This window comes from Myodes glareolus, chromosome 2 (assembly GCF_982192425.1).
Source record: "Myodes glareolus chromosome 2, mMyoGla1.1, whole genome shotgun sequence".
Taxonomy (NCBI): Eukaryota; Metazoa; Chordata; class Mammalia; order Rodentia; family Cricetidae; genus Myodes; species Myodes glareolus.
Window position 1 is genome coordinate 138727372 of NC_142027.1, and position 25111 is coordinate 138752482.

The 25111-nt window shown below is 48.9% G+C and overlaps 1 protein-coding gene across 12 annotated transcripts in view; it reads right to left on the bottom strand.

Annotated features, from left to right (window-relative positions):
* The window catches only part of Cit (citron rho-interacting serine/threonine kinase), a 176468-nt gene that overhangs the window by 87087 nt on the left and 64270 nt on the right, over nucleotides 1-25111 (bottom strand). For all 12 annotated transcript variants that reach the window (XM_085681459.2, XM_048422956.3, XM_085681443.2 and 9 more), the window contains exon 10: nucleotides 15216-15399. In XM_085681459.2, coding sequence (XP_085537585.2) covers nucleotides 15216-15399 — 184 coding nt within the window. The remainder of the gene's footprint in view (nucleotides 1-15215; nucleotides 15400-25111) is intronic.

A 25111-nucleotide genomic window follows, 5' to 3' on the forward strand; every position in this document is an offset into this window, starting at 1 on the left:
GGTCTATGGAAAGCAAAGTAAGCAGCCTATCTCAAACTAGGTAGAAAGCAAGGACCAACACCTAAAGTTGTACCCTGTCCTCCACACAGGTGTCATGGCGCGCACGCACGTGAACGAACACACACGCGCACACACACGCGCACACACACGCGCACACACACACACACCATACACAAACATCAAGATAGGGAGCCACCAAATCACGAACGGGTGGACCCTAGGAGCTGGATAGGATGAGGAGGCTAATTCTCCTCAAAATCCACAGGCAGAGCACAGCCTCATCTAGGCTATCTTGAGCCAGAAGAAACTCACATGGAACTTCTAACTCCCAGAACTGTGAGATAGTGAGTGTGTGTTCTTCCACGCCTCTGGACCTGTGCTGACTTGTTACAGCACCAGTGAGAAACTCATACACTCACAGAGCTCTGGGACGTACCTGGTGCTCTCTGAATGCTAGACATGTTTTAATTCTCTATTCCCCACAACACTCTGAGGAAGACACAACCTATTATCCTCATGTTATACATGAAGAAAGTGAGGCACAAAGAGATTAAAGAACCTGCTGGTTGACAAATGGTTTCTGTTAGTCTACAGGAAGGGAGAGACTGAAGGGTTAAATGCACCTGATGTCACGCTTAGGAAACATTATAAAAATTGCATGACAAGCTATGTAGGGAGTGGACTAGAAGGGCTCTCTCCCACATGTGCATGAGGTTAACTAGGGATGGACATGAGAATGATTTAAACACTGGGTGAAGGAAAAAAGCCAAGGCCATAGCAAGCAAGCGTTCTTATGCATAGAGGGACATGGTGGTGTCCACTGCTGCCCACAGTCCCATCTTTGTTGCCTTGGTAACAGGACTGCAGGAGCTGCTTACTGAGGAGCACTCGGGGTCTTCCCAGCAGGCCAAAGTTCTGTTTTCTGCTGCCCCAGACTACTTCTCAGCCTAAAAGAGATCAGCCCCCTGCAGCAATGTGAAACACCTCCCTGCTACAGCTGCCAACCCAGTGACAGGGTGGTGTGACAGCTCTCTGTACGCAATGGCGGGCAGGTGGATCAACAACAGGAATCAGGCTGTGCTGGGTGCAGTCTGGCCCATCACTTCCAAGCTGTGTGGCCTCCCTAACCTCAGTTGCTGCACCTGTAAAATGGGGTAATTCTCAAATCACCCCAGAGTCCACACAACAATTCAATGAGATAGTGCACGTTGAGCCCCCAGCACAGCCCTGGCACACACAAATGTCAACCATTACTATGACTGGTGCCATTTTTATCACGATCCCTACAACTCTGTAAATAGCTCATGCCTCACAGTTGCTTGAAATGGTAACACTCAGGGGGCTGAACGTGCTGTGTGCTATTGTTCACATCAAGACAAACAAGGATTATTCATAGAAATGGGCAACAAGGATTAAAATCCAGAAATAAATCTTTTTTTAAACTCTCACATTGAGCTAGAAATTTTAACACTTCTCACAAGCCTATATACTAGCCAAAATACACACACACACACACACACACACACGCACGCACGCACGCACACACGCACACACTCTTCCTGCCTTCACAGTGATTGCTTGAGATGGCCTTGAGTTTCCCTCATTACTAACTGTACTTTGGTGGGCAGGCTAGAGACAAGTCCCAGACCACCTGAGCAGGGAGAGATGGCCCCTGATCCTGTAGTAATCGAGGGCCACCCACATGTCACAAAGGGACACCCAGGATGTATATCAGGGACGACAACACAGGTCGCAGTTCTTCGCACCCGGTAGACAAACTACTGCATGGATTTTCTGATACGGAGTGGGATGTGGCTCACAAAACTCAACCACACGTGGAGGGCAGGCTCCAGTGGAGCTTAATGTTGAACATTCGCTGCTGTGGGTATAAAACAGATTGCTTATTCACCAAAAAAGAAAGAAAGAAAGAAAGAAAGAAAGAAAAGGCATTTCTAGGCCACTGGTTAATGGGGCCCAGGATCCAGAAGAGGAGCACTCACGGGAGACAATGCAGCCGTCGCCCCAGGTCCACTCGCTCACTCTGCTATTTTGATGCCTGACAAACGTTCACATTTAAGAGTTCTAAGTACGGCAATTAAGAGCTCTTCAGAATAAATATGCTAAAGAAGTCTCTTTTTTTAAGGATAAATAAAAATCACATCTAAAAAGAAAACTCTGGTAGGAATGCTGCAACTAAACAAGGCCCATGGCAACAGCTGCCGACGGAGGGCAAGGGTCATCGAAGCTTTGGGCAGCTTCCTGTACCCCGACCCATCACTTGGAGATGGCGTGCTTGTAGCCCAGGCTGGGGGCAAGGCCCACCCAGACCAGTCCAATCTGGGCAGGAACTAAAGGCTCGGCCTGGCAGTGTCATCTTTGTTAAATTCCATGATGACTTGGAAGGACAGTCAGGATTGGAAACAGGAGTGCTAAGGAGAAGAGCGTGCGTGGTTTCAAGTTGACGCTTTCCAGTGTGGCCAGCCCGGGCATTTGCTCCCCTGTGGCACTTTGGTTAGGTGAGGACAGCACTTTGTGTTCCTCCTTGAGTGGGAACTCAGCTCTCAATTTCAGGACAAGTACAAGCATTAGACAATGATTAAGAACAGCATTCCAGCTGGGCGGTGGTGGCACAGCCTTTAATCCCAGCACTCGGGAGGCAGGGGCAGGCGGATCTCTGTGAGTTCGAGGCCAGCCTGATCTACAAAGTGAGTTCCAGGACAGGCTCCAAGGCTACAGAGAAACCCAGTCTCGGAAAAATTAAAAAAAAAAAAAAGGATTCCATATCATTTAATATGTCCATTGCTTTAGTTATGTAGCATGTGTACATGTGTGCACCATGATGCACATGTTTAGAGCAGAGGACAACTTGAGGGAATTGGCGCTTCCCTTCCATCACGTGGGTTCCCACAATAGAAGTCATGCTTATCTACTGGCTGAGTTTGCTTCTTTAAGACAGGGTCTCCCTGTGTAGCCTAGGCTGGCCTCAAACTCATGATCCTTCTATTTCAGCCTGCAAAGGGCAGGATTATAAGATGCCCAACTTTGTACGTTAATTTAATTACAGCATCTCCATGGGTTTCTAAGGGGAAAAAAGTAAAGCCAGGTATAGCTCAAAACCCTTACATGCTGTTTATCTTTCATGCAGCTAAGGTAATTCAGTTCACAGTCCCCGTGACAAGCTCCAACAGAAATTGTTTAAAGGGTCTTTTAAATTTATATGTATGAGTGTTTTGCCTGAGAGAGTCTACGTGTACCAAGCACACGCAGAAGCAGAAGGAGGCCAGAAGAGAGCAAGCATCAGATCCCATGGAGCTGGGGTGAGAAGTGGTTGTAAATACCAGGTGGGTGCTGGGGACCAAACCTGGGTCCTCTGCAAAGGCGGCAAGTGCTCTTAATCATGGAGCCCACTCCCCAGCCCCCAAATATGCATTTCTCAATGCAGCAGAGCCACATGCCCCAGCAACCATTCCGAAACATCAGCACAATCCATTGTCTCTAAGACGCCACAGCCGTCTTTCTGGTGCAGCGAGTGCTGTTGGCGTAAACTGACCATAATGTGAAGGAACCTGAGCTTGGGAGGCCACATCCAAGCTCGCCCAGGAGCAATCAAACCATCACCTCACACAGCTCTGTTGTTCAAACAGGTCATGGGTCTAAGGTCTTCCCAAAATTCAAACATGGCAATATCTAAAGGTTATATTGCTGAAGGAAAGTTTAAAACCAAACAAGATCACTCCCCTACAAAGTTCATCAAAATTCTGAGGCCATAGTATATGCCTGTGGCCCAGAACTGCAGGAAGAAGGGAGGAAATCAGACATATATGCAGTAAAACACTCAACATAAAGTAAGTTTCATTTTTAAAGAAAGTTAATCCTCTCAAGCCCAATGGCTTTCCCATGTATATTCCAGGATACATTTGGTGATATTTAGAATGTTCTTTCATCTTAATGGCGGGGGTGGGGTGGGGGTGGAGAGTGCACTGAAGGAGAAGTTGGGATGGGGGGCATGTTGGGGACAGGATGGGGGTCAGGGAGGGCTGGGGGAGGACAAGAGAGGGAGTGAGTGTGTGTGTGTGTGTGTGTGTGTGTGTGTGTGTGTGTGTGTGTGCGCGCGCGCCTTATTAACATTCAGCATGAGGAAGCTAGACACTACTCACCAATCTATGCCTCACAGGAGGGACCTGAAGGAGGTTACCCAGCCAACAGCATCAACAGCGCGGCGCCAAGCTGAGAAACCCTCGTGTGGAAGCTGTAAGGGAAGGAAAGCCTCCATTCCGCACCTCAGGAACCATCCAGGAGGGAACGTCCTGAGTAGTGTGTTCTTGTGCAGGCCCCTTGCAGACCTGACCCTGACCCTCCCTGACCCCCGCAGACCTGTGAGATGGGCATTCTATCCTCATGGCACTGGAGTAATGAAGAGCTGATCTTACAGTTCCTAAAATCCTATGTGTGAGAGGGCCAGACAGTTAAAAGTAGAGGGGTCTACAATCGATGGTTGTGAGTTCAAATATCAACTCAACTTCTTTGGGGCTGGACAGCAATAGATGAACCCAGACAGGACTGAGGATGTTTGGAGGGGCAAAGTCAGAGAGGAAAGAGAGGGGTGGGTCGTTCGGAATAAGGTGACCTCTATCTATTCATGTGATGCTAAGCGTGAGCTCAGAACAGTCTAGGAACCCAAAAGCATCCACGAGCCATGTTGGTCCACAGCCACCCCCAGACACAGTTCAGCCCACACACAAAAGCAACTCTCCTTCCGCTGCTCCATGGCTGGGGGGTAGGGGGACCGTTAAACGGGAAACAGGAGCGATGTCGGAAGTCCGGGCAGTTGGTGCTCTGGATTAGCTGGGACGCAGCACACTGAAGATGCTGATAAAAGGACACGCAGTCTGCCCACACAGCTCTTGCCTACTCTCCCGGCCACGTCTTGGATGCACAGCCAGTTGCCCCCATGGAGAGGAGCGGCTCCTCTGAGCAGCGGGTGCATGCAGTCGCCCGCCCACACACAGCGGTGCTGTCTCTTCCAGCGCAGAGCCAAGTTTGGGTTTTCCTTTTTTTCCCCAGCTTCTATTTTTCTAGAAAATTTTACTCTGAAATCAACATCTCTTCCTGATATATACATCTGTTTTATAATTACAGAGGCCCAAGGAGTATGGAGAGAGAGGACGGTATAAGACAGAGAAAGTGGGAACTGCCAGCACCTCTACAGTCGAGAGAACATTTGTTTAACATATTACATTTGACCCAAAAACTGTTTCACAAGGAACCTCTACATTTAAGAAAAATTATAAAATTCAGTTTTACCAATGACGTGCCTATAAATAACCCATATAACTTAGAAAAATCCATGAAAGCTATAACAGAATATTCCATATCTAATGAGAATACAGTACTTCTACCCCATAAGGCAGAATGTGGACAGGGTCAACCCTAACCTCCAGGCCTAGAAGCTTGTGTGAGAATCAAACCATCCATCTGCTTCATTAGGAAGCCGTCCCCTGCCTGAAAAACCCATCGCTGACCAAGGTCGCACACGCTTCAGAGGCAGGCAAGTGTGCAGATTCAATGCTGAAGCCGGATTCATGGAAACTAGTTCAGCCGAGGGCCTCACCTTCATCGCGGCCAACAGCACTAGAAATCCATGTAACCACAAGCTGCAGCGTGGCGCAAGAGAATTTAAAACCCAGCAGCCTCCTGCTTCCAAAAATACGCTGGCTTTTAAGATTGTACATTCTGAAATTTATGAACTAACTTTATAAGCCCATTTTAAGATAGACAGTGGTGTCCATCGCAAGCCCTTGAAAATGTAAAAAATGCCACTGTCCTGGAGAGCTTCAGACTCTTGCCTGGCTTTGGAGTCATACACACACACACACACACACACACACACACACACACACACACGCACCCAGATAAGCAACCACACACATTCTACCACCACTACCATCGCCAATGGGTTCCAGATGAGTGGAAACATTTGCTCTAGAATGATTAATAGGTAGCTCAAAAATCATTTATCAAAACTCTCACTAGTCATAAAAATATAGCCAGGCATGTGATTTCTTTAATACCATTCCCAGCTCTATGTGAGTGCCTCACTTTGAGAACTTTGTTGACATATTCCCACCACTTCTCCGAATGACGACAAACACCTACTTAGTCCTTCCTGAATTTAACTCTCATCCCCTCTACCATCTTCCCTCCAACAAGAGTCAGAGAGATTAACCACGCTCCTACTCAAAATCCCACCAAGCCTTCCTACTCAATGGAATTCCACACTTTAAGTCCAGGCTCTTGACCTCAACCAAGACCACACTTCCCCAGGAGCCGGGAGCTCCAGCTCTCCAACGCTCTGACAGGTTTTCTGTGGGCTGGGCCCTCAGAGGAGTGTGGTCCTGGCTTCAAAGTCTTCTTCTTCCTCTCTACCAGGAATACCCTTCCACGTGCCACCAAGAACTAACTCTCTGACAGATCCTACTCCTGCGGTCAGGAATCCGTGCCTCCTCGTTCTCACTGCTGAAGCCTCGCTGTCCGGAAAGCACGTGACACACAGTAGGCCAGCAAGACTTTGCTGAGTGAATGAAGGAATGACGGCGTGTTCAGCTGTACCACCAGGACACGAGTCTTGTGAAGAGAGCCCCACTGCCATGCCCAGCCTAGAGCGGAGCTCAGTGCCTCACAGGACCTCGGAGTAGACTCATAGACCAGCTCATGGGAGGTCAGAAGTGTCACCTCAGGTGACTCAACCTTCTCCAGCGGACTCCTAGTGCTCATGTCAGGGAGGCCCCTCCTGAGGTGTTGAAATTGGCCATGCCACTTTGGTCCCCATTTTGGTCTGATTTCTATAGAGCCTTTGCCACCATCTGAATCTGTCTCTTGTGTATGGTGACTTCCTGAGGATAGGGATGCTATCTGTTCTATTCACATTTATGCCTGTAAGCCTAGAACTGTGGCTTTACTAGGTTAGTGAATGAATGAATGAATGAATGAATGATGTGTGGGCATCAGGCAGGTACAATATACAGATCATCATGGATAAAGAAATCCAAAATGAGAACTTCTAGGCAGGGTCAGATGACACCATTGCCGGAGACAGAGCACAAGGCCCAGGCTCACCATAACTGGATCTTGGCAAGAGTGTTTTATGGGAAATTCAGGCTTAACTGATGTACCACAGACTCCGTTAAGAGTAAAAAATTGGATGCAGACATTAGAGCACCCAGCAGGCACCCCACACGCAACTGAATTCTCTTGCTGGACAGAAACCAGTGAAAAGTCTTTATGAAGTGGAAACTTGGGAGAGGGGAGAATCAAGAGCAGCCGGCTCCGTCTGCACACCTCACTATCAACAGGAAGAACACCTGCTCCGCTGCAGGCAGGAACGGTGAGACTCGCCCGTCTCTGCAGGAAACCTAGCAGACACTGCTACAACCCGTGAGAGGGACAAGCAAGCAGAATCTGAAAGAAGTTAAATGCCCCGTTTATAAAACTGCCAAGAGGTGGGTCCTGGATACGAGCCCCTGCCTGTCTGGTTCTCAAGTCTGGACTTTTCACAGGGGTGCTATAGCTAGTCTCCCCAACAAAGAATGTTCTTATGAGCTGTAAAGCTAAGGGTGAGCTATGTAAGCCTCAGAGGGGATCCCAGGCTCGGTAATCCCCAGCTTTACTATCTAAACATGGCGGAGAGTACTGAGCTACGTGACAGTTAAGACTGTGTGGGTTACCCCTCCAGAAAGTTGTTCCTTAACCCTGACTGTTTAGACAAATGCATCATTCTTACATGAACTAGTAAAGCCATGACCATTAGAGGTCCAAGTACAGAAGATCTCAGGTCCCCAGACATGGGACTGGTCTTAGGTCTGTGTCAGACTTCAAAGCAACTTCCTTGAGTCTCAGTGTCTATCACATGTACTATGGCGAGGCTGTCAGACAATGCATGAAAAGTCCTTAGGAGAAAAAGTTCTAGGCCCACAGGGAGTACTCAGCACATGCTGTATACTCTGAGCAGAAGCAGTTAGTACAACCCTGACCACTTTAGTCTAACTCAATTTAACAAGAGCCCGACCTGCCAAGGTGAAGTCCTGTTTGGGGCAAAAGGAAGACAAGGCCCTGTCTGTCCTCAGTGAGCCCTGGGCAATTTGGCCAGACATAGGGACAATAGAAGGTAGGGCTGGGAGCACAAGCTAGGGTCCTGGCACAGTGAGCCTGAATGTCACACCAAGATGTTGCTGAAGGTGCCCATAAGAGAATTACATCATTCCTAGGCTTTGGAGGAATTCCACTCTCTGTGGAGAATGGACTACAGCCAGAAGCACCAGAGGCAGAGGGCTTGTTTGGGATGCGACTGCACCAGTCCAAGCAAATGTCCACTGGGGTGATGGTGAGGACAGAACAGTGGGCACAAATGTGAGTGTCACCCGAGGAAAAGCTTAGAGGCCTTGCCAGTGAGGGGAGCGGCAAGAGGCAGAAGGCTGCTTAGGGTGACATCGTTCTCTTGTCTAGAAGGGTGGGGAAGTGGTAGCTTCTAGATTGAGGAGGAGCAGGGGCAGCGGAAATAGGAGGTGAAGTCAAGAACTGAATGGATGGCTCATGGGACAGTGGGCGGTACGCACGCTCCAAGGGCCTAGACACAGAAAGTTACAAAATGACGAAGGAGTAGTCAGAGGTGGGGGTGATCAAGTGTCCAAGACCCAGCGGACAAGGCGGAAAGCTGTCCAGAGACAGGATGATTAACACTGTCCGGCGGCTTGCTTCGTTGGCTGAGGGCAGTCAATAGCTTCTGAGATGGTCCTTGAACTGTGGGAGTAGAGAAAAAGGGGTGCTGAGCACACGCGATTCCTTCAGGAGGTTCATGGGAGAGAGGCCAGGAGACAAAAGGCAGAGGAAGCAGAGAGAACCAACTCAGAGCTGCCAACCTGAGGCCAGGCTTGTGACCATGAAGCATGCTCAGTCAACGATCACCTTCTTAGGGACCCAAGACCACCACAGGACTAGCCTGTGGGGGCTCCAGAGCACACTTGACAGATCTTCTAGAGCCTGACCTTACGGTTAGGGTGGGACGGTTTGGACCTGAGCTCCTAAAGGCATCTTTAAGATAATTAGAAGGTGGCAGAATGGTCCCGCCAGGGCTGAGAGGCACGCACACACTGAGTCTAAACAGAGCACAGGGTGAGACAAGCTGGAGGTCAGGGTGCACTTGACTAGAGAGAAGAAAACCTGGATGAGCAAGGGAAGAGAAACCCAAGACAAAACCCAGAGTGGGGCGAGCAGCTTAAGACCCACTGAATGGCCAGAGTCGAGCAGCGCCAGGCACCCGAGGGCAGCTGCCGTCAAGTCGCTTGAATATAGTAGATGGGCGCCTTTGGGAATGGTAAGAAGAAGCTGCCGTAGCTGTTGACTATTTAAAAACCCAAGTCACAGATGAGACTACTGCCAAGACGGGTATGGGTAGGGAGCACAATGCCAAGGAGTTTCTGGCTGGAGACAGAAGGAAAACGATTTCCTCTCCCTCTCTCCCTTATCCCTGTGTGTGTCTCTCCGTTTGTCTCTCCCATCTCTCTGTGTCTCTCTGTCTCTCCCATCTCTCTGTGTCTCTCTGTCTCTCCCATCTCTCTGTGTCTCTCTGTCTCTTTGTGTCTGATTGTCTGTGTCTCTCCCTGCCTCTGTGTGTGTGTGTGTGTGTGTGTGTGTGTGTGTGTGTGTGTGTGTGTGTCTGAGTATTGGTTTGTGCACACAGGTCACGGCATGCATGTGGAGGTCAGATGACACCTGTCACCGAGACTCTGGGAGCCTACAGAGACTTTCCATCTCCGCCTCCTGTCTCAGCAGCACTGTGACCACAGCAGCACTGGATGACAGACGATGTTCCAGGCCTACCTGTACATGCATTCCGGGGAAAACAGTTTTTAAAAGAAGATTCCCCTCACTCCTAAGTAGCTCAAAAAAAGTAAGACTGATGGGTGAATCCTCTCTCCCATTTCCTCTCTGGAGTAGGGAGGTGAGATTGGAAACATCTGGAATACAAAAACCAATCTGAAGAAACACAGCATCATCACTGTCTGACTGGGCACAGTGGTGCCCACCTGTAATCCCAGCACTCAGGGAGAATTACAACACAATTACAGAAGGGGGGTGACTTAGGTCACTCTCTGGGATGTTTATTGTGCAGCTTATGAGCAATCAGCCTGAAGATCAGGGCCAGGGCCAGGGCCACTCCCTGTCCTCAATGAAGCTCTCTCTAGCAAGTCAGAATGTGAGTGGTTATGAGTGCCTACGTGCGTGCACACACACATGAACACACACACAGAGATACGTACATGCACGCACACACAGACATACATGCACAATACACATACATACATATACACACGCACGTGTGCGCGCACACACACATACATGGACACGCACACAAATACATGCACACATACACATATACACACAGATGTGTACACTTGCACGCATGCACACACACACACACATGCATGCACACATACACACAGACACATACACATGCGCACACACATACACCCCAGGTCGGTGTCTCTCAATGAGAAGCTATCTGAGACCTATATACTAACCCACATACTCAATAAACGCATAAAGGCCAAAAACAAAAGCAGCATTAAGACCAGCTTGTCAACTCGCTCCATACCTGCCCCAACCTCATGGCTCTTCATTCTCCAGAATGGCATCTACTTCTTGGGCACCCCACAAGCATTTCCTAACTTCTCCCGCCCAGGGCATTTATACGGTACAGCATCATAGCCCGGTGGACAAGTTCACACTCTCCATGCCTTGGCTTCCCTACACGCAGAGCGGGAGAACAGTGAGCAGTCCTTCCTCCTGGGCTGCTGTGTTGTTGGAGTGCTTTGGTCTGTGTGAGGGGCTTAGGCCTGAGCCTGAGCGCTGGTCACCCTGCGAGAACAGGCTCCAGTTAGCCCTCTGCCCATGAAGCTCTTTTCACCTTCCTCTCCACTGACCCAAATACACCGTCTTTTACAGAGCTGACCTTTAACCCTCACCCTCCACCAGCACAGCATATGGGTGAGCTCATTCCAGCATGCATATTCACTGAGGGCCTGCCATGTCTTCCTGTGTCTGGGACAATGAGGATCAATGAGACCCATCCTGCCCTGCAGACCCCAGCCTGTGCAGGGAAATAGACAGGCATTCCAAGAAGGATCATCACCATTCGCTCAGCAGGAAAGCATGAGCTGACTTCACTCCTTCAGTGCTCTCGAGACTCGTCTACCCCGTGGTTCCTCGGCTAAGGCACCTGATGGGAAAGCACCTGTCTGGGACTTCATCCTGTCCTTCTGTCCTCCAGTCTACTCCTCCACAAGGAGCACCTCTTGTCAACTAGACGTTACTCTTGTAGTTGGCTTGAATATCTAAGCACCCCCAGGAGAAAAACTCCCGAGGCTTAGAGAGTCTGGCCAGCCTTGGAACTCCGTAGTTCCACGGCCTCTTGGCATATACAGAAGAGTTCTACATCAATATAGGCTGGTGTGTTAGAAAAAGCAAAAAACAGGGCAGCAGCTATTGAAGGAGGTCTGTTCATATGCCAGATATTAGAGCAAATGCTTTATATGTTTCTTTCTTTTGGTCTCCCAGAAGTCCTTTGGAAAGACGTCCTGGTTACCCTGTCACCACTGAGGAAAATACCATGCAAAGAACTCCCAACCACAAAAAGAGGAGGCACTGAAAACCGGCCATTTGAAATCTGAGAGGACAAACAGTGTCAGACAGCTCCACTCCTCCATCGACTCTTGTATTGCCAGATCCACACGAAGGAAAGAAGTGCCCAGAGACAAAAGGAAGAAAGAGCACCCTTCCTAAGATAGCTCACCCAGAACTCAGAAACACACAAATCTAGCCTCATCAAGATCACATCACCTTGCAGAAATGTCGACTCGGCCAGAAATAACGAGGCAGTGCTTCAGTCCAGGAAGAAGGACGTGAAGAATCTCGCCCCACACTGATAGCAGAGCAAGGGTGCTGGAACCTTCCACTTAACTGATTTTTGTCTCTACCCTACTACTGTAAAGCTCAAACCAACAGGGCTCAAGGCATTCAAGGCATGGGAGATGGGTCTGGGTTCTTGTTGAGAAAAAGAAAAGAGTTGGGTTGGGCATGTAGTTCAGTGGTCACTGTGGTAGAGTGCTTGCCCAGCACAGACCAGGTCCTTGGTTCAATGCCCAGCACCACATGAGGATTGGGGTGGGGTGGGGGGACATGAATAGAGTCACTGGTGCGGACGCTCTTCAAAGCTAACTTCACCAAATACACCTAACCAAATGAATCTGGCTCTCACCAAGCTCCCCTGCTCTCAACTTCGGCAGCAAGGAACTTCCCCTACACCTCATTCATCAACACGCTGAGACCGAACTTCTCACTAAACCTAAAATTAACGATGCACGCAATGGCTGGCTTAAAAATAGCCTGGGGTCCCCTGCAAAAAGAGAAAGATCCTAAAATGTGAGGAGAGACCACAACACAACAATATGAATCGTTCCCATGGCCACAGTCTCTGTGAAAAGTCCTTGCTCACTCAGCCCCACCTCGGAACGTTCCATTCAGTTCACTGGTGACAAATCTGGGGTCAGTTTCCCCGGTGCAGCACAAGCTAGCCTCCGCGGTTCCCTCAATGGTGTAAGGACCGAGTAACCGCGGCGTAAACACAAACCTGTGAGCTGAAAATGACAAGCGGGAGGAGATAACACAGGGAGAAAGTTGAGGTCACCGCAGGGCAAAGATGGTACCCGGAGACAATGCCACCGCCTGCAATGAGTCCTGCGACTGCATGTCTACGAAGCTGCGGGAGAGCTGCTGAGCAGCTTCATCTCTGAGGCTCTTTGACTGGCTTCCCAATTAACTCTGATCCAGCATGCCCGGGGTCACCTACAAATAACATGCCCGGGGTCACCTACAACCAACAGGTGGATAGGAGTTTGAAAATGAGGCTATGGGTTTCACCCACTGAGTCACATCTGGCGAGGTAGCCAGGTCTAACAACAATACCACAGAGTGAGACTCAAGACAGAGAGAAGCTGCTAATTCCAGCCCCAAATTGCCATGGAAAAAGCATCAAGTTCCCCAAAGATAAGACGCCTCCAGTTCTGTCTTCCGGATAACAAATGCACGGCTTTGTTAAAGGGAATTTTATTTTTATGAGAATCTTATTAAACGTTCTGTTGGGGCATAAATGGGAGTTCAGTTGATGCATTAGAGAGAGATTTTTGAACAGCCAAAAGTGAAATCGCAAACCTTCAAATTCAGAAGGCAACACAAACACATTCCGGGGGTAAGGCTCACGAGTGAATTCAGTCAACGTTTATCCGGTGCCTGGGCCCTAATGCTAGGTTGCCCCTTTACTCGGCACTCTGAGAAGCAGAAAGAAGCAATTAGAGCCTTCCTGAACAACAAGCAATTAATCTCACTCTGCTTCAGGTTAACCGCGGTGCCCGGGCTCCCTCCCATCATCCCCCTCCTTTTTGACCCCAAAACCTGACTCCCCCAAGACCTCCCAGGTTTCTTCAGATCACTGAACAGCACCTTCAGACAGGTTTCTCTCGGCACATCCAGCCCATTACTAATCAGACCAGAAACTCCCCACACGTCTCCCGGTCCAGATCTGTGACCTTCAGTGAGCTGATTGTGCCAAGGTTACTCTGCCCACTAACTGTGCATCCTTCACCACTGGGCCTCCACTCCTTCCTGGATCCTTGATACCAATGCCAAATCTCCCAGCCCTGCTTGGGCCGTTGCAAAGCTGTCTTCTGCCACATTCAACAGCTAGTGAGATTTCTGCCTCTCCTACCATCCTCTGGGATGCTCTGGGTGGGAGAACAGATCAGCAGGAAAGGCACATCCAATAATGCTGACATCGCCTTGATTTTAAACCCAGACCTCAGGCGAGGTGATAAAGGAAGCCCACCTTGGCATCTTTCGTTGTAAAAGCCCCTGTCAAAAATCAAGAACAGTCCACACTCTTCTAGCTTATATCAGATGCTCAATTTCCTGTTGTTTTTTTTTTTTAAAAAAAAAAATCTGACAGCTTTTTAAGAACCTCAAAATTGCACCTGTGGGGTGACACCATCCAGGAACCAATACTATATCCATACCTCAAATCCATATCTAAGCTACAAATACAACAAACAGTTTTGAATGAATCTACCAAGGACAGACTTTTTTAAAAAATAAAAATGTGTTCTTCTCCTAAGTGGGCAGCAACTAGTAACCCAGCATAGCCAGCCCTAAGGACCTCAGCATGAGGGTGGGACGCTGGGGACAGCACAGGGGCCTGAGACCTTCCTAGGGGAACTCGCTCCCCTGAGAACAGAATGTCATCAAGCTCCCACATCCCAGGTGACTGCGTTTTAATTCTAAGTCTGGAAACAGGACCCTCCAAACCAGCCCTGGGCTACCTCATCTAAACGTTCCCTGTAAAGACAGGGAACGACTCCCGGGTCAAGAGGGTTCCTGGCTATCTCTAATTCTCGTCACTTCATTTGCTTAGGGTTTTCTTCCCCCACCCGCTTGTGAAGCCCGATTTCTGTGAATCAGTGGCGGCTGCATCACACTCCCTCCTGGGGGCTCCCAGGAATGGGGCTTCCTCTGGCCACGGGTGCTCTCCCTGCTCAGAGTGGCTCAGCCGCCAGATCTCTGATCTTGCAGCATACTTGGACAGGAGCCGAGCATCATCTCTCGGCTGGAGCTCTGGTTCAGCCACTTGCAGCTCAGTTAAACCCATCGGGAAACCTTTAGCTTATGAGATTCGGTGTTTAGGATCCTTTCGGTACAGCCAAGATACCAGCCAGCCTCCCTCTTGAGACGGATGCACAGATGGATGGACGGCTCAGTTTAACTCAGACACGGTTCCCCTCTGACCAAGGAGCTGCACGGCTAGAAATCTCCCACTCTCTCTCTCCTCCCTCGAAGGAAGACCGAAGACGGAAAGAACTAGCCTAAAGTACCCACTTGACGATGAGAACGCCACAGGCAGGAACAGGCACCTAACATGCCGTGCGGAGCTGAGCAACAACAGTCTGGCCCCACAAGCCCCAAACAGGTAGACTGCTTTCCAAACGCAGGCAGCTCAGAGGCTTCTCTCCGCAGCACTCCCCCCACCCTCCCACCGCCACCAGCACCACCACCTTTGGCTCCGTGGGCCAGGCATCCATGCAAGTCCCCCGGGAAGTCACACCGGCACTTACTCAGATCTACCAAGAAGTCCTAGTGCCTTGCTGTAGGAAAAGCCCACAAACGGCAGTTCTTCGCCTGAGAACCCCGAGGGGCTCAGCTGGCACGGAGAGGATGAAACCCACGAATTCTTCTCTGGTTCATCGAAATTGGAGGTGTCATCATCAGACTTGAGGGTGGGAACGAAGGGGGGAGGAGCTGGTTAAAAGAAAAACAAGAAGGGGGGAAGAAAAATTCAGATGAATTCCACACTGTTGCGGAGAGGGGGGAAAAAGCGCCTTGCTCCTTCAGCATTGGAGACAGCACTGCAGCGCCTGCTTTCAGCCCAGCTCCTAGCGCAGGCAGACCCAGCCTCGGCTCCGACAGCAACAAGAGATTAACCCCTTCACTGCCAACATGGCCACCAACCAGCAGACAGCTTGCCTTTCAGGGCAGGGGGTAAAGTGAAAGGTAAAGTCAAACAGGTCACTGGGTTCCTGCGGAAGCACTTGGGCAACTCACCTGAGCAGACAGCTCCTGCCTGATATTTCCAGGCTTCCACTCCATGCCAGCTGGCTAATACCAGGGTTCCAGATGACCTAAACCCATTGAGCCCCTCTTCCAGACAGGTCTGAATGATCACTAGTTAGCGACATCCATCGCTGTCAGATAGGAGGTATGTATGTCTCATGACTTAGCCAGAATGAGAGGCAAGAAGAGGCCGGGGGCTTGAGAGGCTGTGGAACTGCCATTGGGTTACCACTGCAGTCGGCTTCATTCATAGCCAGATGCATCTACTTGGAGATCTTATTAACCACTTTTTTTTTTTAGTTCATTATCTCTCCTCCCCAGCACAATCCTGCCCATTGAATCCACCGCAGTTCAATCCATATAATCAAAAACAGCCAAATAAAGTTGCAGTGATTTGCAGCAGCCAGAGCCAATGGGGGGACACAGAGACCCACAGATACACATCTGCGGCAAGGCTCCTACCTCCTTACGGCATAACTCCCAGCTAGGGGGGGCATCACATCGTCGCTGCTGCCTGTCGACCTACTAGGTTCTCTCACTCAGGGATGTGAGCAGCTGCCCATCGTAGGGGGCTCCCGGGGGCATTTCCAGCCAGAAGTGTTACCATGGCTGCAGGCTAGAGCGTCCGCAGTGGACCAGGCAGGGGGAAGTTGGCAAGCCGGCATCACATCCCCCGCAGTGCAGGCTGCATGCTCCCCACTCCTTAGTGCCGGCTCTGGCTGTAACCCCACCTGGCCGCCTGTGTGGCAGGGGCCAAAGCTGATCTGAGTGACAGAGCAGCATGAGTCACTGCCCACCAGGGCTCGCTAGAGCTCCCCCTAGGACAGCTGTCACAGCCCTTCACGGTCCAGACTTCTTTTTTAACCTCTTATGTTCCGGACCAAGTTCTGTGCTGGGAAAATGAGCAGCGAGCATGCCTTCAGCCTACAGACTCCTAAGAATCCGGTTGTTTCCGAGGCTTCCCCAAGGACAATAGCCAAAGCACCACAGAGAAGCCACGGGAATGACGGGAGGGTGCGGAGGAGAGAGCGATGAACACAGAGGGCTGGCTGCTTCTGGGAAATGCAAAAGAACATTCCCAGAGCTTCAGGTGCACCGAGGTGAGGTGGAAAAGAGATGATCAAAAATGTAAAATGTGCACCAGCAGAAAATGGTTTAACACCTCCAGGCTCTCTCAGGCTCTTCCCTGCTGAAGTCAGAAGCTACACGCTTTAACGCTATAAACGTTGGCTTACGGGAAGAAAACTGAGACTGACAGCATTAGCTCACATCCCCTTTGCACGTCCAACAACCCTGGTGCAAACTCGACCAGACTGCAGTCACCCAATGACTTCCTTAAGAGTAAAATAAAATAAAATTAAAATCACAGAAATTATGATGTGTAAGGATCAAAAAGAAATGTTTTCCATCCCAAAATAAGGAAACCCAGATAAGGACTGGAAACGTACTGACGGAGACACGGAGGTGGCACTAACACACACGTGTCGTGGGCTAAAGGCTCACGGCTCGCAATGTGAGTCCCAGTTTCACCCACTCACAAGTCGTGTGACCCAGGCAAAGTCACTGGACCTCTCTAAACATCACAGGTTGCGAGGTTATTTCTGGTTTCAAAAGAGTCTCCCTAAGAAGTGCGGCTGGCCTCAAAGTTGTGACTCTCTTGTCTCTGCTCACTGGGCACTGGGATGACAGGAGCATCCCCACTCCATCTGTTGAATGGCTTCCTTTTGTTTGTTTGTTTGTTTATTAATCTATATAAGGTGCTTATTATGGCTCTTTACATACAGTAAACACTATGAAGGTGACCTGTGGTCGTTACCGTTACTGCTGGTGCACAGTGCACGTTTATGGCAGATCTTACCATCGCTGAAGTGAGACACACATGCATCTGCATTGACATCTCTGCTGTACGAGGCACAGACACATCACGGTGAATGTTTGTGTTAATTCCATCGCAGCGATTAATTCCTCGCCGAAGTCGAATTCCCCTTCCACTATATACTAATTTATCTGTAGGAGACTAAAATAGAATTCCATTTCTGCGTGAAGGGGATGACTAATAGAGAGGGTTAGGAGCCACCCTCAGTGAAGTAATTATGATTTCTGAATTTCTGTACTATAAAATAAGATTCATCTGTAAAACTCTGCCAAGCTCAAAGCCAGCTTCATGTGGTCAAGATTAAAAAGGGCGAGGGCTGGCAGCACAGGCCTGAGGCAGGAGGACTGAAGGAGGAGGACCTGCCTGGGCGACAGATGAGCTCAGGGCAGGGAGATAAATCAGTTGGTAAAATGTTTGCATTGGAAACATGAGACACTGAGTTCAATCCCCACATGTTAAAAAAAATAAATAAAAGTCAAGCAGGACAGCATTAACATATCAGTTCCAGGTGGCGGACTGGAGGCTCTCTGATGCTCCGTGGTCAGCCAGCCTCACCTACTTGTAAGTTCGAGGCCAGTGAGAGATCATGTCTCCAAAAGAAAAAGGAGAGAGGCTAAAGAGATGGGAGCATTCCCTACTCTTCCAGAACTGGGGTTCAGTTCCCAGCATCCACATGGCAGCTCATAACCATCTGTAACTCCAGCTCCAGAAGAACTGGCGCCCTCTTCTGGTTTCCACCAGCACCAGGCACACACGTGGTACACAGGCATATATTCACACAAAACCATATACATATTTCTTTTCATTTTTTTTAAAAGATGAATGGTACCTAATGAATGGCACAGGTTTGTCCCCTGTGCCTAAGCACACATGTACACACACACACACACATACACACGTAGCCATAGATACACAAACACATACACATATACACAAAGGAGTCTGAGAATATAGTTCAGTGGTAGAATATTGCCTAGCATGGGCAAGACCCTGGGTTCAATCCCACAAAGAAAGAGAAAGAGAGAATATAAAAAGGTCAGACAATTTTCAAGCTGAGAGGTTGGAAAACTTGCAGTACAGATTAGAAGCTAGAGATGTCAGCCTCTAGTCAGGTAGTTCAGAACAACAGAATCTTCTGGGAACAAGTGTTTGGAGGGCATCATCCACGTGGCGTGAGGAATCATAGCCTCAAAGCTAAAGAGAAGTGGCCCAGCAATGAGCCGACTCTCCAGCAAGGATGAGGCTGCCCCTGTCTAGGCCCTTTAGCAGAGCAGAGATGTGGGAGCTAAGAAACTGCAGCGGGGCCAGCCTGTCTGCATCTGTGTTGTCCCACGAGCGGGAACCATGACTTGGAAATGAACATGAACCCTGGCAGACACGAGTTGGGAAAGGCTGCGTGAACACACACGACCAGGACACGCAGAAGGACTACCCTTCTTCCACACAAAGCCCATTGGGACTGGTGAGAGAATTAGCTCTCCAAGGCCTGAAAAAAGAACAGTCTAAGCCAGGTGCACTAGTGTGTGCCCATAGTGCACAGTCCCAGAGATGGGAGTCACTGACCTCTGAGACACAGAGTGAAAAAGCGAAACACCTGGATGCCACACCATAAAATGACCCTACATCTAGTGGCTGAGTCCACTAGGTGAAACAGGGAGTCTGGTGGTCCCTCTAGGTGGGAGCCATGCCCACCATCAGCACAGAAGAATGACTGAGCCTCACTCCCCAACACAATGGACCACAATTCTCAGTGGGAACAGGACCTAATGATGTGGGATTCCCCTCTGTATGCTGTGAATACCACTGACGAGTAAAGAAACTGCCTTGGCCTGTTGATAGGGCAGAACTTAGGTAGGTGGGAAAAACTAAACTGAATGCTGGGAGAAAGAAGGGGAGTTAGGGAGAAGCCATGTAGCTCCCACCGGACAGAACATTAGCTGGTTAGCCATAGCCACATGGCGATACACAGATTAATAGAAATGGGTTAAATTAATATGTAAGAGTTAGCCGATAAGAAGCTACAGCTAATGGGGCAGATAGTGATTTAATACAGTTTCTGTGTGATTATTTCGGGGCTATGCGGCTGGGAACTAACTAGTGGCCCAATTTCAACAGACTAACAGTGAGGGGGAAATCCCAGAGGTTAGCACACGGAAGGTCACACAGGGAAAGGCCAGTTGTCTCCCAAAGTGTCATTCAGCCAAGACAGCATGCTCTCACAAGGGTCACTGGGGACCTCCTGGAGCGAGCCAAAGGAGAAGTGAGACAGACCTTAGTCTCCTCTGCACCTTCCCTCAGTGATCTACTTCACTTCTCCTACCTACAAAACAAACGAAAAAACAAACCCTTGGTCAAGCCTAGACCCCACCATGTATGAGACCACAGTGAAGGAGGCAGGAAGCAGGGAATAATTCTTAGACTTCTTATGTCACGTGGAATTTGTTTCCATACACTGGGAGGGGAGGATGAGGCTGGAGAGAGCTCAGTGGGTAAAATTCGCTAGCCACGGAAGCCTAACAACCTGAGTTCAGACTCCAGGAACACCCGCAGTCTCAGCACTAGGACGGAATGAGAGATGGAGACTGGAGAACTGTCTAGACGCTTACAGGTGAGGTGGTCTGGAGAACACAGCAGGGCAGAAAAGCAAGAGAGAGTGGGAAGCAGCAAGGACTGACTGCTTAAGGTGGCCTCTGACTTCCACGTGTGTGCTGTGGCACATGTCGGACCCACACGTAACACACATAATACGCAACACACGTAAAAAGTAAGATTGTGGTTTTCCTTTGACTTAAAAAGAAAAAGCATTAGTAGGTCATTGAAATCTTGATTTTAAGTAGGTCGTAAGTTTATGCTGACCCAGCAGGCAGCAACACTGCCAGGCACATAGTAGGTATATGGCGAATGTTTAATGAGCAAATACATGGCGGAAAGACTTGAGCATGGACCTTGCAAAGAGAAGGCTAGCATAGTCCTGGACTCGAAAAAGGCACTTGACGTGGGGATCAAATGAGAAAGCTTTAAAGCCAAGATTGTTCTGTCTGAAAAATATGTTAATGAGTACCTATATTAATATTTTCCTATACAGTGTCGTGACACCGCTCTCCTCAGCCACACTCAGCCACATGCCTACCACACTGACAGCAAATGCGCATGAAGTCACACACTAAGCTCTTGGTTCACTGTAAAAGACAAGGAGGAAAACGGGGTGGGGAGTGTTTCCCTGTGTTTTTAAAATTAATCAACATGTGTGAGATGACAGCAGGGCTCATTCTCCTTAGTGGCAGAGGTAACTTTGAGGGGAGCCCCACCCCCAAGTATAAGACAGACAGCAGATTAAGGCTCTCAGAAACAAAGGCTATTTTAAGAACTGTAGTTAACTTCCCTTCATAAATCCCCTCTCCCTCTCTTTCTCCCTCCCTCTCTCCTTCGCTGATCCTGACATTCATTAAAAGCTTTAGGAGGAAAATTTATTGTCTTCAAAACTGTTTATTTTTTAGCAGCAGTGAAGTAAGAAGCATGTGCCCTTGTCCTGGCTCGGCCACTTCCCAGCATGCCCCACTGAGCTCTCCCATGCCCACTTCTGGTTTCTCAACGTAACAGATGAACGCTGTGATTGTCTTGTTTCGGCCTCGTCTTTCGAGCTTGCTGCGCTGGAATCTAAGCTCTGCAGCAGCAGAGCTGCAGTCTCGCTGCGACACCTCTCAGGGCGTCCCATGGCGGCCGCCCCCAGTCGGTGTGGAATAGCGGTTCCGGGGGAGCAACCCGTGACAGTGTCGGCTAGTTCCTCAGCCTCTGTATATTACTCCAGGCAGCACACCACTTCATGCAGCTCAGTTCAAGACACAATCAGAGTACTCAACTGGTCATAAAGAACGGACATATTTAAAGAAAGGATGAAAAGGAAAACGGCCAGGCATGGGGCCACATGCCTGCATCCCACAGAGTTACAAGGCTGACAACAGCTAGGCAGGTAGTAATATGAGAGAGAGAGAGAGAGAGAGAGAGAGAGAGAGAGAGAATGGAAAAAAGAAAGGAAGGGAGGAGAAAAGAGGAGGCTAAGTCTACCCCCTAAACTCTAAGTCATCAATTCAAGCAACTAACAGATTGTTGTAGCAAATTGCATGTTGAAGGGCAGCTAGCAAGCACCATGTCACAAGGACAAATGCGTGTAGGAGAAGAGTGCATGATAACGCCATGAATCAGGACTATGTCTGCACTGTGCTTAGTAATGTTCAAATAACGCACTACAATCAGAGCCACCTTCAGTTCATCCCAACTACATGATGTCCTGCCCCTCAATGGACAAGTAGATCCTACACTCAGAAATGAAGGGAAAATTACAAAATGATAATAATAATAATAATAACAATAAAAGCTATCTTACCTATGTGATGAAGGAAGCTTTGACACTGGGGGAAGGGCTGATGCATCACTTAGGGGTTGGGCATTGGGTTTGAAAAGCAGAGGATTCACAAAGGGAGAGGTAGCGAGTTTGGCTGATGAGTTAGAAGTGGTTTCCTGCAGGTTCTGCAAAGCAAGGAGCACGGAGGGGACGGAATCTCAAGAGCTGGCTAAAAGGTATCTTCATGAGCCAAAGTGGGGGAAATGAGGTATCTTTAAAGAGTTGGTAATTGGAGCAGTAGCCCAAGAAAGCTATGGGTAAGGAGCTGACCTTGAAGAGGGAGTCCTGGATTGAGCTAGATTGAAGATAATATCAGAAGGTCTTAGCGGACCAGACAGATGCAATCTTTCGGTAGTCATGGTAGGAAGAGGTCAGTGCTGCAGTTCTGTCCATAATGGACAGGTCTGTGACGGTCGATGTGACAAATTCCACACTCGGGAAGAGAGTGATAGATAACACAGAGAGGGAAGATGTGACCAGGAAAACTGCTGTAAGGACTGAGAGCGTAGAAATATCCAATGATGAGTTCTTACTATGAGCAGAGGGCTGTGATGGAGAGAGGAGGAAGATGTCTGGGGTCTCACGGGAATAATGGAGGCAAACGAGTTAAGTCATGGGAGGGGCAAACAAAACCGGCCCACAAATAGACACGTGCAATCCAACCTATGAGAAGAGATGACTTCACCCGGGGGCTCGGACCCACCCCCTGACTTCTCCCTTTGGGGTGGAGAGTAGTGAGGATGAGGATGATATGGCCACCCAACAATATGTTATACAAGAAATTCAAGACTCTCACGGCGTAGATCAGTTTATGGCAGTCTGAAGTAAAAAAATGACTTTGTCTCTTTGAATCCTCAAAGAAACAGAAAAAGATTTTTTAAGGTAACACTGACTTGCCAATCAATTTTTTTCATGTTATCTTCAAGTAAATAAGGAACTTAGCATAGGAAAATGTGCTTTAATCAATTAACCAATCTAAGGAATGCCGGCATGGGTCTGCTAATGGCTAGCTAAGTCGATATCCCCCAGCAGGTGACCGCAATGGATCTCTGGATCTCGGGATCTGTGTGTTCTGATCTACCATATTCCAAGGCCATGCTTCTCCTCCAAGTCTGCTTCGTATCAAGTGCTTAGGGGCTAGACAGATGGCACAGTGGTTAAGAATACCTGGTTCTTCCAAAGGCTTACAGCTCAGTTTCAAGCATCTACAGCTGGTGGCTCACAACCACCTGCAACTCTGGCTACAGAGGGTCTGACACCTCCTGCTGGCCTGTACAGGCACATACACTCCCATGTGCACATATACCCACACAAATAAATATACCCATAACCAGAAATAGATAAGTAAAAATAAAATAAATCAGACTGGAGAGATGGTTCATCAGTTAAGAGCACTGGCTGCTCTTCCAGAGGACCCAGGTTCAATTCCCATCACCCATGGCAGCTCACATCTGTAACTCCAGTCCCAGAAGATGCAATGCCCAGGGCACCAGATAAGCATGCAGTGCAGAGACACCCACACAAGAAAAACACCCATATACATAAAGTATTGTAAAAATATATAAATGTTTAGTATTTTGTGATTGACTTACATTTTCCCAAAGGCTTATACACTTAGAGATGTATCCCCCCTCCCCCGGGGTGAAACTGAACCGGATTTCTTCTCTATAGATTGACTTTTCCTCCTCCCCCTTGGCTAGGTATTCAGCAATCTGTGAGCCACCTACATTAGGCTAGAAATACTCAAGAGAGGAACATTTCCAGTTAAAAGAGTCATGACTGCACTTCTCTGCAGGTCTGGGTTTGGAGTGCTTCCAGCAGGTGATGCCCATCGGGACACACTTCGAAGAAGGGAGGGAGGGAGGGCTTTCATGGCTTCCATGCCCTGGGGTCTGCTACCTCAGACCCCAGCAATATCCACTTCCAACACTTTCCCCTGAGTCACCCACATTCACAAGCACAGATGGGCTTCAGGCTTTGCTGTCCTCTTTGCCTTGGTACCGCTTCCCCAACACTTGAGGGTTTGTTGTTGTTGTTGTTGTTTGTTTTGTTTTGTTTTGAACAGGGTTTCACTCTGTAGCCCCGGCTGGCCTGAGCTCACTGTGTAGACCAGGCTGGTCTTGAACTCAATGCCTGCCTCATCGCCCTCCTGAGTGCTAGGATTAAAGGCATGCACCACCATACCTGGCTAAAGCTTCTTACTCTTAAATGTTTATTATAAACCAAAATTTTCACACCCTAGAGTAAGAAGTAAACAAACCCCTCACATGTCCACCCTCCACAACTCCCACTGTCATTCACCCCACACAGCCTCACCTGGACTGTCTGCTGACCCCAGACAGCACGCTCACTGTCACTGTCGCTGGGAAGCTCTAGTTAGGGGTTCCCCACCAGTGATATGCTGACATTAAAGAACGGGAAAGCACCGGTCGATGGGGTTGGCACAGTTACAGTGTTCAGCAATAACATCCTTGGTCTACCCACAACAGCACCCCCGGCTCATCATGAATGAATACTCTCAAATACTGCCATGTCCTCGGCCAATCAAAAACTACTGCTCCTCAGATAAGGATTTTTAAAGAATGTTGTGCTTTACGTGGGCATGTGTGTGAGCGCACAAGAGACAGGTGTGGAGGTCAGAGGACAGCTCTCAGGAGTCAGTCCCCTTCCACCATGTGAACTCCAGAGGGTGTTCTTCCCTGCCGACCCCTTCACCAGTCCTAGATAAGACCTTAGAAGAACCATAACCAGGGCCCGTGCAGTGGCAGCAGGTGAGGCACACGCCATGAGGGCCGACAACCAGAGCCCTCGTGGTGGAGCAAGAGAGCCAACTCTCAAAAGCTGTCCTTTGACCTTTACATGTGCACTGTGGGGGACACACACACATGCGCAGACACAAGCATATACACACACAAATGTAAAAAGAAGTTTAAAGATAAAAAAAGACACATAACCACAGGGCCATCCATACACTCACTGAGAGAACTGCCCCCTTCACGCCCACGGCTATGCTCAATTTTCTCTCATGTCCCAAAAGATGCCTCTTTGCTTAAGTCAGAAACCAGCAAGCGGATGTCTCTTTTTACCTGAACATTCTTCTAGAAAGAAAGAAAGAAAGAAAG